Source organism: Remersonia thermophila, chromosome 6 (genome assembly GCF_042764415.1).
Source record: "Remersonia thermophila strain ATCC 22073 chromosome 6, whole genome shotgun sequence".
Taxonomy (NCBI): domain Eukaryota; kingdom Fungi; phylum Ascomycota; class Sordariomycetes; order Sordariales; family Chaetomiaceae; genus Remersonia; species Remersonia thermophila.
Genome location: NC_092222.1, coordinates 456552 through 476639, shown reverse-complemented (window position 1 = coordinate 476639; position 20088 = coordinate 456552). Strand labels below are relative to the sequence as shown.

The window sequence follows — 20088 nt, the reverse complement described above, 5'->3', positions numbered from 1 at the left end:
GGACGAAACGCGTCCCTATCCCCAGCCCGAGTTGCGCGGTCCTGGGTGTGTACGCTTCGCTGCTCCTCGGAGAGACCGGCAGGAGATGTGCTTCTGCTACCTCTCAAGCTTACATGATGAGACGAATCAGAAGCGGCTCTTCAGGAACCACAATGATATTTCCAGAGTACCACCTAATGATGAATGTATGTATACGCCTCACCCCCACCCCTCCCTCGTGTTCCAAACTCCTTAGTGTACCGGCCTAAGAACGTACAGAGATGCCGAAAAAAGAGGAGAGAGAAAAAAAAAAAAGAGGAACCGAACCGACAGACCAACGGATCCGGGCAAAGTATATACGCCGGGTCTGCCAGGTTGGTAGGGAAGGTACCTAGGCAGCGACAGGGAGACGCAAAGCGACACAAAGAAGCAAAGAGTCTCGAAGCTCGCCGACAAAAACAACCCCCCCCTCCCCCCCCCGAAAAAAAAAAAAAAAAAAAAAAAAAGAAAACCAAACCTTTCCTACCTTGGCCATCCATCCATACCTACCACCCACCACCCACCTCCAACGTTGAATAACCCTGCAATTAGGTACTCCGGGGCCGTTCCCAAACAAGAAAGATATCACCTCCGCTCGCCAATCTTCAACCTCTTTTTGCAATCCTCGCAATACCATTTGGCTGCGTCACGGTTAGCATGGGCTCATCATCATCATCATTGTCGCGATCCTCGAGCAACGCATGAACAAGAAAGCGAAGCTTACCATTGCCTCTCGGCGCGACCCTCAACCCAACGCACTCCAAATGGAACCATTCCCTCGGACACCCCTCGCCGTCGCACGCCACCATCTCTCCGTAGCTGCCCTGGTTGCAGTAGCAGTAAATATCGTCGTCGGCCTGATTCTGATCGTCCTCGTCTTCCTCCTCGTCCCCTTCCTCTTCCTCCTCTTCCTGTTCCGGCTCCTCGCCCTTGCTCCTCTTGCCGTTCTTGTGATGATGCCCGTGGCCGTTCTCCACGTCCGCCTTGTTCCCGGACCCGTCGTCGTCCCGTCGCCGCGCGTCCTTGCTGCTCCCGTGGCCCTGAGCGCCCCGGTGGTCGCCCGCCGACGACGACGACGAGCCCGCTGCCGCACCGGCCTGGGCCTTCCGGCCGGCGCCGGGGCCGCTGCCGTTCCCGACGGCCGCGTCCCTGTCCTTGTCTTTGCCGTCCGCGCCGGCGGCGGACGACGCTCCCGAGGCCGCGGCGCCCTTCTCTGCCCCCGCTGTGGCCGCAGAAGCGGCCGTGGACGAGACGGACGCGCCTTTCTTGTGGCTCCTCTTGGTGCCCCCCGCGGACGAGGCGGTTCCGCCGGACGTGGCATCTTTCCCGCTGCCGGCGGCGCCGGCCGCGCTGTTGGCGGCGCTGTCGGCGTGGTTGCGAGAGGATCGGGAGCGGGACATGGTGGTGCCTCCGGTGCCGGTGCTGTTGCTCCCGTTGCCGCCGGTGGCGGCAGCCGAATCGGGGAAGCTGCCGATCGAGGGGGTCGACGGCTTGCTGGCGCGTCCGGACTTGGTTTTGACGACCCCCGCCGTGGTTTGTTGGCCGGCGACGCCCGCGGCTTCTTTCTTGGAGCCTGTGCCGGCGCCGGATTCGTCGCCCGCTTTGGACGAGGTAGCAGCAGCAGCGGCGGCGGCGGCGGCGGCGGCGGCGGCGGCAGTGGTGGTGGCAGCGTCCTTCTTGGAGCCGTTGGACACGGGGTCCGACGCGGGAGGGGTTTCCTCGGCGTCGGTTGCTTGTAGCGCACCGGGCTTGGTAAGGATCGGGACGCTCGTCTCCTTTTGTGTCGCGGCGTCCGCGCCGTTCTTGACGCCGTTGCTGGCCTGGCCGGGCTCGGGCGTGTCTTGCGAATCTCCGTTGGTCTTGTGAGGCGCTGCGGACGACGGACGTTGCCGCGAGGTGTCGGAATGGGGCTGGGTAACCGAGTTCTGGCGCGCACGCGAGGTCGCGGGCTTGGAGGTCGTGGCCGACGGGGCGGGGGAGGCTCTTCCGTTCCGGCCGGTGTCGGGGAACGCGCCGATAACGGGCGAGGACGTGACGGAGGGGGATGCGCCAGCGGCGGTCCTGCTGCTGGGAGAGTTAGCGATGGTAAAGACGGCACAAAAGATCGGGGATGCCTGCCTCTTCTTGGTTTGGCCGCTCGACGTGGGCAGCGCCTTGCGCTTCTTGCTCCCACCCTCGGGCGCCGGCGTCTCTCGCGGGCTCGTGGTCCCCTTCTTGGAGGCGCCGGGGCCGTAGACGGAGCTCATGGCGCGCTCGGCCTGACCGCTGCCGTTGGTCTTGGGCTCGGGCTTGCCGCGCTTCTTGGTCGCGGTCCCGGCCTGGGCCCCCGAGATGCCGAGGCCGACGGGGCCCGCGTCGGGCAGCGGCTTCCTGGACTTGCCGCCCTGGGCCTTTTTGCCATCCTGAGGTTTTTCGGCGTCGGCGTCGGCCTGGTTCTTGGAGTTCTTCTTGGCGGCGACGGCCTGCTTCCTCTCGTTGCTCCGGGCGGCCGCCTCCTCGGCCAGCGCCTGGGCGGCGGCGGAGAGGGTGGCGGCGCCCTCGCGGCGGGAGCGCTCGGCCTGCTTGTCGTTGGCCTTGGCCTGCTGCCTGTTCTCGACGTAGGCCCAGTGCGTCTCGCTCCCCCACTTGGCCTCCTCGCTGAACTCGGCCTCGAGGTGGGGCCAGATCTCGTCGATGCGCGACAGCTGCTTCTGCAGGGCATCGTTGGCGGTGGAGATGACGTGGTTTTTTTCCTCGAGCGAGACGAGCAGCTCTTGGATCTTGATGGCGGTGTCGCGGAAGAGGGCGCGGCGGGGGATGTTGGCCGGGTCGAAGGGGTTGCTGGGGGCGGCGGCGGCGGCGGCGGCGGCGTCGGGCTGGGTGGCGGGTTGCCCGGGGAACAACGGGACGGTGCGGTCGGGGGGGCACGAGTCGAGGGCGGCCTTGAGGAGGTCGAAGAGGGCGGCCTCGGGGGCAAAGATCTTTGCGTCAACCTCCTTGAGCAGGGTGAAGTGGCGAACGAGCTCTTTGGGGAGGGCCGTGATGGCGTCGGCGAAGTGGGTGACGCCGGGGAGGATGTTGATGGGCTGCTCCGGGGCCGGGCCGGTCGCGAGGGGGTTGTTGCGATTGAGCGACGAGGTGCGCTGCGGGTTGACTCGCGCCTGGCGCACCGGCTGTCTTCGGCCCGATGCCGTCGCGTTCGTCGCGCTGGCCGCGCCGTCGGGTGCCGCGGGCGTCTTGGAGGACCTCATGGTGCGACGAGGGACGAGGGCGAGAGCGTCGCGGGTAGGGTTCGGCGGCGGGAGGGATTCCGAGCGGACGACGAGGCGCTGTGCGGGATGCGTGGGTTCCGGTGCTCGGATCACGGCGGAACGGGGGCAAAGCAGCCGAACCGGAGGGAGGGAGAAGCCGAGGATTCGGATGAGGCAGAGGCAGAACGAAACGACGACGAAAAATGCAGGCGTGTCGCTGCTCTCATGGGAGGGCGAGGAAAAAGCAAAAAAACCGGACGAAGCCTCGAGGGCCCCGAGCAAGAAATGGAACTCAAAGGAAAGCAGCACAGCCTCAATCAAGCGGCTGGACGCATTGAGGAGGGTTTGGAGTGATCCGTGCTGCGATGCCGGGATCTCGGGGGGGGGGGGAGGGGAGGGGGGAGGGAGTTCGAAAAATGGAGGAAGAAAAGAGAGCCTGGTCCCGTTCAAGCTCGACGCTGGAGCGCGGGCAGAACTTGGGGATCGGTTCCCCAATCCAGCGACCCGTCGCAACACCGCCCGCAACCTGAGCCAGCGCCTTTCTGCCGCTCCCGCCGGGGGGAAAGAAATGTGGGGCCCCTGGCTGGAAATGGCGCTCTGATACGTCACCGCCCTCCGATAAGATAAGATATCCCCGGGAGGGGGGCAGGTCCCTCGGGCGGCCGGACAGCGTAATAAACCAAATAACCAACTACCAAAACCAAAAAAAACAACCACCTTGTCACGGGCTGCGCCCGTTCCGTAATGTAAGATAGCGATAAGATAGGGAGATAGCGAGGGCGGCACCCATTGGCCTGGGCGCCCAGACCTGGAGGGTCCGTGCACCCAGGCTGGGGTGGGGTTTTCACCCTCCATCGAGGGCACAATTCCCGGTTGCGTTCCCTCGCGCAACCACGTCATAATAGGACTACCTGTAAGGTCCACGATCCATCCCCTGACACACCTGATGCTGAGATGCCTTTACACTTCCTGCACCTTCTGCACTTCCTGCACGATCATGCATGACAATTTGCCCACTCTCTGGCTATCTGACGTCAATTCGTGGCCAACAAGCCAACAAACACGATGGATTGGAGGGAGGATGAACAACACTCGACAACAGCAAATACATCAACATCACTCTAGACACACACACACACACACACACACTCATGAAATCACTTTACAGTACTCCGTTACCCATGGACCATCATCCCTTCTTGATTGCGCCAGCGCCCACCCCTCCCATCCCTACCGACCTAGATTTCTATCCCGCGGCTCTGGATTTGTTTTCAGATGTGCCGGCAGTAGCGTAAAGTAAAGCAAAACAAAAAAAAAAAAATCCAAGAGAGTAACCCATGAAATGCGCATCGGAAGATATAAGGAAAAAAACAAAACAAAACAAAACCCCTCCGAGAAGCAAGCCCCGCTCACTCCTGCTTCAACCTCCTCCTCGCCCGCTCGCTGTCCCTCGCCTTTTGCTTCTGCCGCCACTGCCACTCCACCAGCACCGGCAAAAAGTGCCACAGGTCAAACTCGGGCCAAAAGCACTTGAGGAAGAAGATGTGCGTGCCCTGGTGGCACTGCCACAGCATAAAGTCGCTCAGCCGCTCGACGCCGCTGGTGCGCACAAAAATGTCGAGCGGTGGGCACCCGGCCGTGTACATGTGCCGCTCGATCGTCTCGGGCGTGATGGTCTCGGGGTTGGGGTAGATGCGCGGGGACGCCGCCGTCTTGCCGTTGTCGTCGCTGTCTTCGAGGCCGGCCGCCGCCGCCTCGTCGGCCTCCTTGCCGTCGCAGCCGCTCTTGAGGGCCGTGGTCGAGTCGGACGAGTGCAGCGTCGTGGCGGTGGAGACGGCGTCGTCGTGGTCGTGATCCTGATCGAGCTCGTGCTCGTCCGAGGAAGGCGGCGACGGGGACTCGCGGATGCTCTCGAGCGCCTCCGGAGAGACGGCCTGCTTGGACAGGAGCTTTTGCGTGATGCGGCTCTGCGAGAAGGCGGTGCTGTGCGGGCGCGGCGTCGTCGAGTACTCTTCGACGGTGGAGCGGATCGCCGTCGTCATCTCCTCGCGCGACGTGTAGGGGAAGCAGATGTTGAGGACGCATCTGGCGGCGCAGGTCGGGGGCGGTCAGCTAGCGGTCCGCACCGCGGCCGGTGCGCAAGCGCGGGAGGGTGGCTTACTCTGTGTTGTGCGCCGTCGCGGCCATGGCGCGCTCCACCACCTCCAGCACGTCCGGCGGGATGAGATCCAGCCGGCCTAGGACCCTCACGCTGGCGCCGTAGCGATCCAGCAGCTCTCCGTGCTGGATGATCTGCTCCAGCTTGACCTTGGCCAGCTGCATGAGCCCGTCGACCTCGTACTTGGGGCGGTGGAAGTTCTCGAGGCTGAAGGCGTAAACGGTGACGACCTTGACGCCGCACCGGTAGCAGACCTCGAGCACGCGCGCCAGCGCCTCAAACCCGAGCGAGTGGCCCTCGATGGTCTCGATCTTGTGGCTCCGGGCGTAGCGGCGGTTGCCGTCCATCTCGAACGCCACGTGCCCCGGTATGGGCCCCTGGGCCAGGGCGCCGACCAGGGTCGAGCGAAGGCGGTTGAGCGCCCATTCGGCCGGAGGGGAACTGAGGAACCAGTTGCGTATGCGGGAGAGGTAGAGATCTGACATTGTGTGGTAGATGTGCGTATGCGTGCGGTATGTGGGTGTATGTGCTGTGGCGTGTATATGTATGTAGGTGATGGGTGGGCTCGTCAAGGACTTGTTGGTCTTGTTTGGGGGGGGCGGGGGGGCGACGCGAAATGGCGGCGGGTTCTTCCTGGAAGATGGGTTGCGGAGTTGGCCTTGGTATTCCGGATATCAAATCCGTATCATCGAGCGGTTAGGCGTCAAGCGATGCGTGCGTGTCTATCAAAACGCGACGGGTTGTTGAAACGAGCGAACCTCGAGCTTTGAGAGGAAGAAACCCGGGGTGAACTGGCGGATAGGGGGGGTTCTGTCGAGGGAAGGGAGGCTGCCCGGTCAGGAGAGTCGGCTGGCGAAGGGCGCAGCGTGAAGCAGAAAGCAACATGATGGCATGTCTCGAGATTGCGTGTCTTCCTTCGATCCACCATGTTTCTCGAGGTGGGTCCCGCACTTTTTGGGTGCAACCCTGAACCCGGACCACGATGTCATATCCCTGTCAGGGTTGTGCATGTGGGTCTTGGCGCTGTCATTTCCGTATCGGATGGAGGAAGTGAACAGCAAACCAACTTTTGAGGTTGACCACCGCCGTCGACATCTCACGCAGCCTACCTGACCAGGTACCTTGCTATAACCTAGTGGATTCACCAGAAAAGAGAGAGCTTTTGTTCTCTTCTTTTTTTTTCTTTCTGGGATTGCGCATACACACCCCTGGGATTCAGGCTTTTTCTTTTTCTTTTCGTATCTCCCCAGCCGTTGAAATCCAGGAGCTCCAGGTTCGTTGGTCTTGTCAGGGACCAACCTCGAGAATCCCCCCTTCCAAGATTCCCGAGTCACGTCCCAGCCTTGTTGGTCTCCTCTATCAACGTCCAGAAACCAGAATCCCTCCCGTTTCATCATGAGGTAGCCGTTACATTCTCCGGTCAACATGTCATTTGCAAGCACGCCCGTGACGCGCACCATGGTGCTGGGCCTGGTCGGATCCTCCATCGCCGCCAGCCTCTTCGATATCAAGCACTACTTTTACATTTCGGTCGGCACCCACATCCTGCAGTACCGGCAGACGTGGCGGGCGTTGATATGGCAGCTCTGCTACGCCAACTCGTCCGAGGTGCTCTTTGCCGCCATGACGCTGTACAACCTGCGCGTGGTTGAGCAGCTGTGGGGGTCGAGGAAGTACGCGGTAGGTGTTTTCCTCTCGCTCCCTCTTCTCATCAAATCCGTGCTGCCTTGGCCAGGGGGACCCCCGTCATGCTAACCCGTCCCCTCCCAAAGTCGTTCGTGCTGGTCACGGGCATGCTCACCTCCATCCTCCCGCCGGTCCTGCTCACGGCCGTGTTCCGGCCGCTGACCTGGGGCGTCTTTGACTTTCTCCCTGCCGGGCCGACGCCCATCATCTTTGCCATCCTGGCGCAGTACCACGCCATGGTGCCGCACATCTACCAGTACAAGGTAGCCCTCTCCACCGGCCCGCCGCCGTCCCGGACCGGCGGCGGCGGCGGCGGCAACAGCGCCGAGGACGTCGCCGGGCTCGTCTTCTCCGACAAGTCGACCAAGTACCTCATGGCGCTGCAGCTTGCGCTCTTCCAGTGGCCGGGCTCGCTGCTGGGCGCCGCGGTCGGGTGGCTTGTCGGGCAGGCGTGGCGCAGCGAGCTGATCCCGGGGGCCCTGACGCGCTGGCGGGTGCCGGGCTGGGTCGTCGGCATGCGGAGCGTCAAGAGCGGCGGCAGCGACCGGTTCGAGGGCATGCGGCGGCGACTGGAGAGCGAAGGGGCGTCGACGGGAGCGACCGCGTCGGGGCTGCAGCAGCAGCAACAGCAACAGCAGGCCGGGGCTGAGGCGAGTAGGAGGAGGACGATGGGGCAGCAGCTGCTGGATGAAGTTCGCGGGGCATTTTGAGAGAGGAGAAAACTAGGGTGGGAATGCGGAGATTGGTCTGGGAGTGGGTGGTTTTGCATGCCGGGCTCTCTCTCTCTCTCTCTCTCTTTCTCCCCATGGCAAGAGCTCATTCACCGCCGTCTACCAGTGCCCAACGTGCTTTTTGTTTCACGATCGATCACAAGGGGGTGTTTCTCCGACTACCGGCATGGTTCCCGTTCTGTTCCGTCCTGTCGTGAACCTTTGTCCTAAGGATACGTGGACCTCATGATGCGGCCGTGTCCGACCTGAGGGAGGCCTGCGCCACCGCCATGAGGTGCAAACACGGCGAATCAACCGTACCGCGGCGATACCACGGGCTCCTCATCAGCATTCCACCGCAGGTGTTCGGTCATGGCTGCCATACGAATACACACACGCACGCACGCACGCACAGCCGCAGCCTAGCGTTGCGTTGGGAGCCCAGTACGACCTGAAGAAGTCGTGTTACTGAGCTGTCTTGTACCTTAGCCACCTCTACTGAACACGGGATAACGACACTGTGGAAATCGAGGGCATGTTAGTGTGCACCGGGTGTCGTTTGAGCGATAACGCCCTAATGCACGGAGCACTCTCAGCCCCTCCCCCTCCCAGCCCGATCTTGTTGGCGCGTCATTCGCTGGTTAGCCTCGGAGCTCAGATGCTCAGATGCTAACCCGGCGTGCTGGATCGGCTGAGCCTGAGCAAATAAAAAGCCAGCCCGGGATCCCGGCAGACCTGAGCACGGGTGCCACAGTGCGGGAATCCCATGCCACAGCGGGCCCCAGCTACAAAGCATGGTACCCTCGGTGTCTTGCGCACCTGTACACAGTACTGCGTATACCTAGTACCATACGCAGTATGTACACAGTACCTAGGTGCGTTAGCTTCCAGGTTATGCTAGGCCCCAACCTACCTGGCCCCAACAACCTACTGGGGCTCAGGGGGATCGGAAGATGCAGCTGCAAGTGCTGCAAGTGTACCACCAGTATATACTGCGTAGTACGTATGGAAGGTAGGTAGGTACATAGGGAAATTGTCAGTGGAAGGGACCGGCGTGTATGTAAGCTCGGGTATCTTACTACCGTACATACAGCGCTATCCTAGCATTTGATTTCGTATTGTTGGCTTCTGACGTCTGCACATTGAAACGCATGAAATGCCTGATGACAGGGCAATCACGTACCTTACCTAAGCCAAGTCCCCGTCTCACCCTTCCCTATGTAAGGTGTGTACAATCTTGGTCTTTTCATCATTTTTTCCCCCTCCTTTCCCTTGTTGTTTGGCTGAACACAACGAAACATCACAAAAGTTGACTCGGTGTTTTTTGCAGGCCGAAGAGGGTCGCATGTACCTTGCATCCAATTTTAACCCGCAGCTTTGGGCTGAGACAACCCCTGCTCGACTCTGTTCTCTCCCCGGTCCTTTTACCCACGTCCCCAAGCTTCCTTGGGCTGGCGCTTCGCTGCTTTGAGCGTCACCTTTCAGGGATTCAAGATCCACTTGGTTCACGATCATCTCTCTCCCTTTTTGGCTCGCGTCGCATCTGCTCTTCCCTGTCTCTTTTCTCCCTCTCGCGTGCACTTCGCTCGATACCCCTCGGGAACCGAGGCTTTGCTGGTGTCCGTCGGTTGTTCGAGTCCATCCCAGGTCCTGCCGTCGTCGGTGTCTGTCCCCCAGTCGCAAACACCAGTGCCTCGTCGCAAACCCAAGGCGCTTGCTGGTTCGGCCCCTGGCCCCTCGATTCTGCGACCGACGGAACGGACCCTCTTCTCGGTCCTTGGACAAAAGGTGCGTGCGACAGTCACCTGACGGCGTTGGCTGCCCGGTCCGCACGAGCAACACGAACGACACGAACAGCCACGACGGACGAAATCGCCCTCGGTCCGGAAACAGTGAGCTCCTCTCTCGGTGCCTCGCATGGCAGCATAGCCACGGTGCTCGGAACCGTTCCGAATCCCTCGACGCTCTCGGTCCCTCTCTCAACATCTCGGATGATGCTCCCTGGGCCGAACCATCGCCAGCTTTGAACCCCCCCGCGACGCAACCCAGAATGAACGGCGCTCCCACGAGGTTAGGCGGCCCTGTCGGAGGAGCGACACCCCCAAGACCGAATCCCGGCTCGCCAGACCGGGCTCCTCTTCCCGGGGGACCTCCTGCCGCCATGCCCTCCGGAAAGGCCCTCGTCGAGGGCTACCGGAAGGACATCCTCTCTGGCTTCCAGCAGGACCGCCCAAGATACAACCCGGTACGTAGCTCTGCGGCCCTGCCGCTCTACGGCTCTACGGCACCCCTTCGGCTCTCCCAGGGCTGTCGCTAACCACCCCCCCCCCCCCCCCCTCTCTCAGATGAACGAAACCCGTCCGCAGAGCTCTCCCCTGGTCGACCTCAAGGACCCGATCCAGGTCCACCTGCTCACCGAGACGGCCCTCTCCGACAGCAAGGCGTACGAGATCCTGTCGCAGGAGGAAGTGGACAGCCTCAAGAAGCAGGTCCAATCCCTCACGCTGCGCGTCGAGCAGGCCCGCGCCAACCTGGCCATCCAGTCCAAGTACCGCGACGCCGCCGTCTCCATGGCCCGTCTCTACGCCCCTCCCAAGGCCGACGCCAAGCGCCGCAGCCTGCTGAGCAACCGCCTCAGCGACTCGGCCAAGGAGGCCGAGATGGAGAAGCTGGCCTGCGAGCGCCGCTGCGAGGAGCTCGCCACCGAGCTCTTCACCCTCGAGAAGCGTCTCATGGAGCCCCAGCGACGCCTCCTCGAGCACACCGCCGGCATCCTGCAGCTCACCCACCGCGCCTCCTCCAAGAAGTCGGGCCAGCCGCCCGCCGGCGCGCCCCCCATGATGATGAACGGCATCCCGGGCAGCCCGGAGAGCCTCTACACCTACACCAACGCCCGCAACAGCGTCGAGTTCCCCGGCGACGACCTCAACTTCGACCGCGGCCTGTACCTCCCCCTCAACCCTTCGCAGGCCGCCGCCAATCGCGGCCCGCGCCCCCGCAAGGACACCATCGAGATCCCCATGAAGTCGCCCATCCGCGAGCAGAACGCCCAGCTGCGCGAGCTCCGCGAGGAGCTCGACAAGATCCGCGAGGAGAACGAGCGCATCCTCGAGGAGAACATCCAGCTCAAGCTGGCCGAGCAGCAGCTCAAGGACGAGCTGGCTCGCCTGTCTGAGGAGGACAGCCAGCTGCGCGAGGACCGCGAGCGCGCCATGGACGAAATCGCCCGCCTGCAGGGCGAGAAGGCCCGCATCCAGGACGCCGACGCTCGCATGCGCGCCATCGAGCAGCAGGTGACCGTCGAGACCGAGGCCTTGCGCGCCCAGGCGGCCCAGCAGCAAAGCGCCATGTCCAACGCGGCGGCCAACCTGCAGGCGCTGAACCAGAAGCTCCGCGACGTGCTGGTCGCCTTCAACCCCGACGGCCACGGCGCCTCCGAGGTGCCCCCGGCGGCATCCGACGCCGCCGAGTCGCTCACGAACCAGCTCGACTTCCTCAAGCAGGGCATCCTGGCGGTCACGGAGGAGCAGCAGGCCACGGGCGGCGAAGCGTCCAGGGAGGCCGAGGCCGCGGCGGCCTCGCTCAGCCAGGCTGCCGCGCGCGTCCAGGGCGTCGCTCGCCAGGTTCAGAGCGTGCTCGAGCAGGCGGGCTCGACCATGCGCGCCCCCGAGGGCGACAGCCTCGAGGATCAGCTCGGCTACCTCGAGGAGGCCCTCGACACGGTCGGCGACGAGCTCTCGCGCGCCATCGAGCAGTCGTCGACGGCCTCGGCCGCGAAGCAGAGCGTCGACCAGGTGGATGCCGTGCTCATGGGCCTCTGGGAGATCATCCAAACCGGCGAGGCCGAGCTCGAGCAGCAGAGGGCCGAGCGCCGGCAAGCCCGCGCCCTGGGCCAGGGCGGCGACGACGAGGAAGACCTTTCGAGCAACGAGCTCGACGGCTACACGCGCGAGCCCTACTCCCTGCAGGCCTTCTCGGCCAAGGTGCAGCGCCTCTACGCCCAGGCCACGTCGTTGCGCGAGCAAAAGTATATCCTCCAGCGCCAGATCCGCCAGCAGCGCGAGCTCAACAACCGCTCCGAGTCGGAAAAGGACCGCGAGCTGCAAGCCAAGACGGAGGAGCTCGAACGCACCAACATCCTCCTCGACGAGGCCGAGGCTGCCGCCCGCGACGCCCAGGTCCAGCTCCGCCAGGCCCTCGCGGACCTGGACACCCTCCAGAAAACCACCGCCGCCAACGAAGCCGCCGCCGCTTCCTCCTCCAAGGCCACGCAGGCGCAGCTCGCCGAGCGGCAGGCCCGCATCGCCGCCCTCGAGGCCGAGGTCCAGAGCGCCCAGGCCCAGCTCTCCGAGGCCACCGCCGCGCGCGCGCAGCTGGGCGGCCAGATCGCCGAGCTCCAGTCCAAGCTCCACGACGCCGAGGCCGCCGAGACCCGGCTCCGCAAGGAGCTCAAGGCCAAGGACGAGGAGCTCGACAGCCTCAACACCATGGTGGTCGAGCTCAAGACCGAGGTGGCGTTCGCCAAGGCGGAGCTCGACGGCGCGTACGGCTCGCGCAAGCAGCGCGCCGCCGAGGCGGCGGCGGCCGCCGCCGCCGCCGGGCAGAGCCAGGCCAACGAGGAGCTCAACAACCAGGTGAGCAAGCTGCGACTGGAGCTGGAGAGCGCGCTCCGCGACCTCGAGGAGGTGACCAAGGAGAGCATCGCGGCGGAGCGCGAGCGGATGGAGCTCGAGGGCCGCCTCGACGACGCGGTCGCGCAGAAGGAGGAGATGGAGAGGGAGGTGGAGGGGCTCAAGAAGAGGCTCGAAAAGTGCCAGGAGGAGCTGGACGCGGTCAAGCTCAACGGAGCCAAGGGCGCGGCCCCCGGCGCCGGCGCCGCGGGCGCCGCGGCGGCCGGCGGGCGGAGCGCGGGCGCGAGCATGCTGAGCGAGCAGTTCCGCGGGGTGATGAAGGAGGAGAGGAGGAAGTTCCAGGAGGAATTAAGGGTGAGTTTTCGCATTATCCTCTGTCTTGCTTTGCCCTCCCGCCCTTACCGGTGGTGGTGGTGGTGCTGCGGCGCGCTTTGGTGTAAAACGGGCTAACTAACCGTTGCTTGTCTTGCTTTGCTACAGGAGGAACAAGCCAAACGCCGCAAGGCCGAGGAGGAACTGCGCGCGCTCAAGAGGCAGCAGCAGGGCCTGAGCACGCCCGGGCCCAACGCCGCCGCGGCAGCCTTGAACAGGGGATTGCTCTCGCCTACCACGCCTACCAGGTAGCACGCGTCGTTGTCGAAGTCCAAGTCGCCCTAACCTGGGGGATGGCTTGCCCCCGCCCCCTTGGATCATCCAAGTGCCTGTCAGCTTGGGGGGGGAGAGGAAAGACGACGGCGGCGACGACGATGTGCTTACGTAATTCTTCGCTGTGGGCGATGAAACCGGACGAGATGATGACGGTATGATTGGATTGGAATTGTTTGTTTTCTCTCGTCGGCGTTTTTTTTTTTATTCTCTGTGAACGCCTTTCCGATTTTCTTACTCCCCTTTTAGTTACCGTTTTGTTCTTCTCGTGTGGTGTGGTGGCGGATCTTGTCTTGGAGCTGGTGTTTTGCTTTGATTTTCAGGGGACCTATATACCCTTCCTTTTCTCTTCTTCTGGCATGGGAAGATGTATGTATGTTCGCTCGTCGAAGATTGAAACGGGAATACCCAAGGTTCATGATGGAGCGTGAGACTCTGGCGGTCCATGGCCCCCGGTCGTTTCTCGTTTCCACGCTTCTTTCTCCATAACTATGGCAGGGCCTGGAGATTGGGTTAGATAGATTGGTAGGCTAGATATATATCTATATATATGGTACTTTCGGGGTGGAACGTGCAGAAAGAAGCCACTATGACGCAGGCTTCTCCGGTGCCTCTGGCTTGCGTGCTCTATTTACTGATACCTCAAACCTTAGATGGGGGAAGTGTGATGGAACGTGTGACGTATGACGGCAACTTCTCTGTTTCGACGAGCGTATGGTTTCAACTCTGACCAGGGAATGGCCTTAGGGGACCTCGTTTCTGACGGGCTTAGAGACATACATAGGATGTGGTCTGCGAACGGCATGTCGGAGAGAGTGTCCTCTGCTCCAAGAGCGCTCTTCCAGCAGCCCATCTGCAGCATCCTCTGTGTCTCCCATTGCCAGCGCCAGCTGTGTCGTCCGTGTCTCAAAGAACAACAGCCGGTAGCACGATCAGTTTCCCGAGTTCTTCAGGCCTCCAATCTCCCATCCTCCCAGGAGAGCATAGGATCATGATGATGATGATGATTTTCACCCTCCCCTTCCCTTCCCTAACGGCCTCACAACAGTCGTCGGTGTGCTCCCCCAGCCACGCCAAACCGCGTGTAAGTACATGGAGCACATACTATAATACCGCGTAGGTACTGACCCAATCTGCTTGCCGTGCTGTGGTGGCCTGCTGTGGTGGTAACGTTACTTCGTACCGCGCATCACATGCGATGCCGCGACCCTCCGCCCTCCCCCCCCCCCACCACCACTAAGAAAAAGAAAAAGGCCATGAAACCTCTACTTTTTTTTTTGGCAAGGCAAGCCCCTGGCGCAACGTTTTGACGTGCCTCGGGTGCGCTGCCCGTGGGGCCCGGGGGTCGGGCGGCGCCCGCGTGTCCAGCTCGCAACGGCGACGCGTGTCTCGCGTAGACTGCCAATCCGTCTTAACGGGCCAGGGACCGGTCCCATTCCATGCCGTCTCGTCCCATCTCATCCGGACCCATCCTATTCGAAGCAGCAGCGGCGGCGGCGGCGGTGGTGAGTGGTGGTGGTGGTAGTGGTGAGGATGAGGATGATTATGATACGCCGCAACGGCCTCTGCTTCTTTTTTTGTTTGATTGTTTGTTTGTTTGTTTGCGGCGGGGGGGAGGAGGGGAGCGGCCGCCGAGTCGTCCAGAGGGAGGGCGTGGATATGGCGTCGATCACCAATAGTCTCGGCCTTGGCCGCAGGAGTAGTTCCGGTCTCGGTCGCCAGAGCCCGTCCCTGGTTTCTGTGGCGAGAGCGTCCGTGGCGCCGGTGTGTGTCCCGGGGGGGGGAGACAGCGGTTCGCTCTCTTTGGATCACGACGGCGGCGACCCGAGGACGCTCTCCGTCTTTTTGTCTTTTTGGCATCCCAGGTTGAAGATATCCCTGGGGTACCGGATCCAGGGAGACCTGTTCGGGCCACGGGGGGTGGGCTCCACGTCGATGCCGCGTGTGGGTGTGGGCGTTGGCTCGGAGATTGGGAGGTCTCTCTGCTCTCTTCTCTGTATAGTAGGTCGCAGGCGGAGCCATGGCCAGATGCTGTCTGAGGCCCATAGGGGAGGGGGGAGGGGGGGTTAATTAGTAGTACGCGATGAAGCTCAACCTGCCGCTCCCACCACCCTCCCGGGCAGGCAGGCTTTCTTTGCGGACAAGGCCAGGCACCGCATGCGTGTCTCGGCAGCCTCGCCGCGGGAAGGGGTGGGAGACACAAACTGCCGAACTTCATGATTGCTCCGTTCGGGCCGTGATCATACCTAAGTAGAGCCGCTCAGCCGCATTCGACACGGCTTCCGGGCTCCGCCTGGGCTAGGTACGGCGCCTAGAAATGGGCCCTCCATCGATAGATGGGAGCCTGTTGATCACTCGATGGGGCCCGTCGCTCTGATGATCCGGGGATATCGGCCCGCGGAAGCTGGTCTGGCCTCACAGTCGTTGCGTCGGTAGGCATGATCGGCTGTCCCAAGGTTGTTTGATGAGATCTAGCGTCAAACGGAGGGCCAAGAGAAGCTTGACAAGAGCTCAAGCCGTGGCTGGGGGAGAAATAAGATGTTTTCCGAGACCTAGCCGTTCAGCTCATTGCCGGCACCGGACACATCAGCCAGGACACTACGTGGCTCGTTCGGAGCGAAATCTCACGTCTGGCGCAGACCAGAAGGTCTAGGAAGCAGTAGCTACGTCTTTGTTTTGTTGTCTATAATATGGAACCGAGCTCGGCAGGGTCGTGTTGTAGAGGTGCTCAGAGCCAGGAAAACCGCTGGAGTCGACGGCGGAAAGAGACGATAACGTGCTGGTTGAGTGAGCTCCCCAGAGGCACTCGGATGAGAGAGAGAGAGAGAGAGAGAGAGAGAGAGAGAGAGAGAGAGAGAGAGAGAGAGAGAGAGAAACGAGGAGACAAGGAGAGCAGATTTTCCATTCTCCTGCTCTGTCAACCTCTCCTCTTTCGGCAGACATGCCCCAGCTGGAAACGATCTTGCTTGGGGACGCGATCCCGTTGTCCTGGGTGAACATGCCGATCGTCACCGAGAAGAAAGGGATGAGTAGAACATGTAAGCAGAAAGCGCTTAGGGCGACGGATACTCTTTGGCTGCGGCGATACGTCTGATTCCAGCAGGGCTTCTGGCCGCGTTGGGCTACCAAGGTTCCAGGGGCAAGCAGGGAGGTTTGGTATAGACGTTCGGAGATGGTCTTCTCCCTCTCTTCACACATCCGTCCCCCGGCGGGAGATGACGGGGTTTTCCACGCCTTGCGAGACTCTAGATGCCCATCCTCGGAACAGCCAGGCCGTATAGACGGATACCATGAGCCCGGTAATGCCCATTGACATCGGCATCGCAGTCCACCGAGGGCAACGCAGATCCAAGCCCCCAAGAGCCAACGTTATAGTTCCATGAAAAACACGTTCAAGTCCAAATACCCGGATCACTGGAACAGGGACGACAGATCACCGCCAACAGCGACCACAGCCATTCCAACACCACCAACAATAACAGCACCGCGGCGCCCCCCGACACCGGTTCTCGACCCGGCCAGCACGGCTTGCAGCGCACCTCTTCCTGCTTGTAGGTAGCACGGAGGCGTTCGGTCGAGACGGAGCCGCGACCACGGCTGTGCATGCGTGGTACACTCGGGACACCACGCCGGAGAGGCCGGAGATGGGGGATGGGGCTCGAGGCTCGAGGCGTGCTACGAAATCCATCCATCCATCCACTCCCTGTTTTTTTTTCTTCACCACAGGCACGCTGCTTGCTTGTTACATAACGCCAAAGAGGATAGCCATGGGTGGTTGTTCGTGGACAAGGGGGGCTCTGTTGGAAACTGAGGCCCGCAATGGCTTCTTCCTCTGCATCATGAGGTAATCATGTAAGTAATATGCCTCCGGGTCGATAACAAGCCCATTATTACGTCGCAGACAAGGCTGCCTCAAGGAATTTTGGCTACCTCAAGCCCGCTCGCCCTCGGGCGCACCACGCCCCAGAGGCGTAAGGATGGCGGCTGGGTTGCCTCGCCTGGCTGAGTGCGTGCAGGATGCAGCCATGCAGCATTGGACTAGACTGTCCATGCACGTGTGTGGCGTGGGGGAGTTAGTAGCCTGCTACGACTATAGGCATCCTACCAAAACAGGTTGGTGTTCGGTCGGACATGGCTTTGTCGACGCTGGCCGAACGCCGTGCAGGCTGCAGCTTTGATTGACGGAGGGGGGGGACCAAAAAGCAAGCAAAAAGCAACGAGAAGGCATTGTGCATGCTGCCGTTCGGATGCGCCAATGCTTGAAGCTGCGCTAAGAGGCCGGGGCCATCCAACGAGCCCGTCCCGCACGGCTGCGGATGACGACTCTCTGTTTCACTGACAACAACCGGCCCCTGGACCGAAGCACAGCGGTTGGCTGTCCCGTTTGCCGCATCACTGCGGGTGGGTGAAGATCCCGCGTCCTGTCCGTCCCTGGTTCTTGTCGTCGCGGGCCAGCTCCCTCTGGATGGGTAGAAGGATGGATGGATGGATGGCTGCTGAGCAGGGCCTGCATCCGGCTCTTTTGGCCGGTGGCCATGGCACGACGGATTGGTTATGCATGAAGCCTGGACGCGGAGAAAAAAAATAGTCTGGTGACCCCGGATCGCAGGTTATTCTTGGACACGGGTTTTGGCTGCGTGATGTGCCGTCTTCGTGCCGGACAGGCCGATCGGAGCGGTGTGGTGGTTGAGATTCGGCCAGGGAAGGCCGTTGGAAGCTTCTGAAACGCCCGGGGGTGACGTGGGGATCTCGAGATGAAACACAGCGGAGGTGCCTCCGCCGGTCCCTGGAGGCTTCCGGCCCCCCACCTGTTCAGCGTGGACGCTGAAGAACGCCCTAGCGCTGGCGCGCGAGCCCAAGGTGGATGAGGGTCTCCGAGGCCGGCGGGCCGTTTGACGTTACATGGTTGAAGCCATGGCCTTTTTTCCATCTGGTGGTTGCAATCTGACGAGTTTCATGCGCGAAATGGGCTCTGCGCCTGTCTGTCGGCCAGCCACCCTTCGTCATCCACGGAAGCGACCGTACTTGTACTATAGGCGAAAGGGTCCTACCACTGCACGAAGCCGCGCTTGTGTTCGGAGCCAGCGGAGAGTCTTGCGAGGCGAGGTTGCGTGTGGAGAGGTTCCATCGGGTTTCACTGCAGGCAGGCCGTGGGCGCGTGTGGGCGCGATGGTGGCAAGAGGGGTTTGAGAATCTCCAGAGGCTTTTAGCGCGCCCAAGAGCGCATGAAAACAAGACAACCAGCACATCAGATCAGGGGGGGGGGGGGGGGGGGGGGCGAAAGACGCAGAGATGGCGGCGCAACCGTGCAGCGACAAGCGAGTTTGCCAGGCCTCGCCCTCGTCAGACAAGACATGACCGTGCAGAGCGCGCTCGTTCGTTGAACTATCTGCTGGTGTTGCTTCCCGAGAGGTCATCCGGTGGTGAGCGAGTCGCAAGCTGACAGCCAGCACGCAGTCATGTTTGGGAGCCTCCGGTCGATGTCTTGCGGCCATCCATCCATCCATCGGGCCCTGCCTGTGTGTTGGTCGGGGTGCTTGCGTTCGGAAGCGCTGTGGGCGCGTACTACTATCTGATGCGAGCCGGCGAGTCGTAACCAAATTTAACATGGCTCGGGCCGTCGCTTTGCCGTGATTGCATGCATGCCTGTCTCAGAAGACTCGATCCTTATGACCCCATGACTCGCACCGCAGGGGTTGTGCAACGGCTTACACGCCCACGAGCAGGCCGCCCGTGCTGCGCAGGCTCCCTGGGAGCCTGTGCAGGTGGTTGAATTGCTTCTCAAGAGTCAGGGAAATATGGATAGGCACGGAGGCATGTCATGGAGCGTCAGAGCCACGGAGAGGCGTTGAAATAGCGGGCGGTGTGGCAGAGATCGGCGGTCCCGAGGCGCTCTCGCCGCACCGCGGCACCGGCCGGTTCGGCACTTCGGAGGGCCGGAGACGGAGTCCAATCGGCGCCAGCAAGCATTCTCGACATGCATTGGGTGCGCTGCATGGCAACGTTACAAGTCTCTTTGGGGCGCCACGGGAAGTGGAAAAAAATTACACCAAAAAAAAAAAAAAAAAAAAACAAAAAAGGTATGAAACTGCATTGCAGAACCCATTGTACCTAACCCATTGCGTTGTCGGTCCGCCACCCCCAGCCCCAACCCGTCGTCCCATTGTGGTGGATGCCGGATGCGCGGCTTGAGGAACGAGAAACTCGGGAGCCTTCTGTGATTGCGGTGGATTGGATGGCGACTTTCGTGTTCGGCGTCAACGGCGAGACCGTCCTCCCCTCCCCTCCCCCCACGCTTGGGCCTGGAATGCAGCACAGCTCCCGAGTTAGGAAGTCATTTCCATGTCGCCTCTTCCAAGGTTGTTGTGAGCGGCCAATATCCCGGGTCGAACTCCTCCCCCAACCCCCCGAACTCAACCCTGAGACATTCCTTTCTTTTTGTTTAACGTTTATCAAATGTCTTGCTTTCCCGTTCTCCCCCCCCCCCCTCTCCCTTCAAACCTCCGGATCCGTGATCCCCCCTTTCGTCACCCCAACTTGGACTTCACGAAGCGCTCCCCGAGCAGGCCGGCCTGGGCAACCAGTGAACCAGTGAACCAGTGAACGTGACATGGTTGTGCATGCTTAGCTACCGCGTACGCGTACATTCTGTGTGCTGCGCAAGTAGGGTGGCATGAGAGAATGTCGTGTGCGTTCGGAGTAGAGTAGTTATGGAGTACCAGTGACGATCGTATCCATGGATTACGCAGCAACAAGAACGTCAAGGTTGAGTGTACTATAACTATCCGTAATCTCAGTCCAAGCCCACCACCGCTCGCCACCACCTCCCGTGTGCGGCCCTCCCGTGCAGAGTCTGCCAATCCCGAGGGATTGAGTTTTTGTCGCCAATGGTCAGCAACAAATCTCGCGACCATGTGGCCCCACGAGCCACATGGCAACCCAGCTGGGATCTGGTTCCGCCCGTTTGGTCACCATCAATCTCGGGCCCTCTTCCGGTCGGATGGGACCCC

At 61.7% G+C, this 20088-nt stretch overlaps 4 protein-coding genes across 4 annotated transcripts; 2 read left to right on the top strand and 2 right to left on the bottom strand.

Moving 5' to 3' along the window:
- Window positions 1–603: 603 nt before the first annotated feature.
- Window positions 604–3248, bottom strand: VTJ83DRAFT_6310 (uncharacterized protein; the record flags this gene model as incomplete). The annotated part of the gene is made up of 2 exons (XM_071013008.1): window positions 604–659; window positions 743–3248. 2 exons carry the CDS (start codon window positions 3246–3248, stop codon window positions 604–606), a joined length of 2562 nt encoding a protein of 853 aa, XP_070863937.1.
- Window positions 3249–4657: 1409 nt separating this feature from the next.
- On the bottom strand, window positions 4658–5891 carry VTJ83DRAFT_6309 (uncharacterized protein; the record flags this gene model as incomplete). The annotated part of the gene is made up of 2 exons (XM_071013006.1): window positions 4658–5333; window positions 5410–5891. The coding sequence occupies 2 exons, from the start codon at window positions 5889–5891 to the stop codon at window positions 4658–4660; spliced, it is 1158 nt and encodes a 385-aa protein (XP_070863936.1).
- Window positions 5892–6831: 940 nt separating this feature from the next.
- Window positions 6832–7802, top strand: VTJ83DRAFT_6308 (uncharacterized protein; the record flags this gene model as incomplete). Its single annotated transcript, XM_071013005.1, has 2 exons — window positions 6832–7086; window positions 7179–7802. The coding sequence occupies 2 exons, from the start codon at window positions 6832–6834 to the stop codon at window positions 7800–7802; spliced, it is 879 nt and encodes a 292-aa protein (XP_070863935.1).
- A 2050-nt stretch (window positions 7803–9852) lies between these two features.
- Window positions 9853–13057, top strand: VTJ83DRAFT_6307 (uncharacterized protein; the record flags this gene model as incomplete). Its single annotated transcript, XM_071013004.1, has 3 exons — window positions 9853–10047; window positions 10148–12787; window positions 12914–13057. The coding sequence occupies 3 exons, from the start codon at window positions 9853–9855 to the stop codon at window positions 13055–13057; spliced, it is 2979 nt and encodes a 992-aa protein (XP_070863934.1).
- Window positions 13058–20088: the final 7031 nt, after the last annotated feature.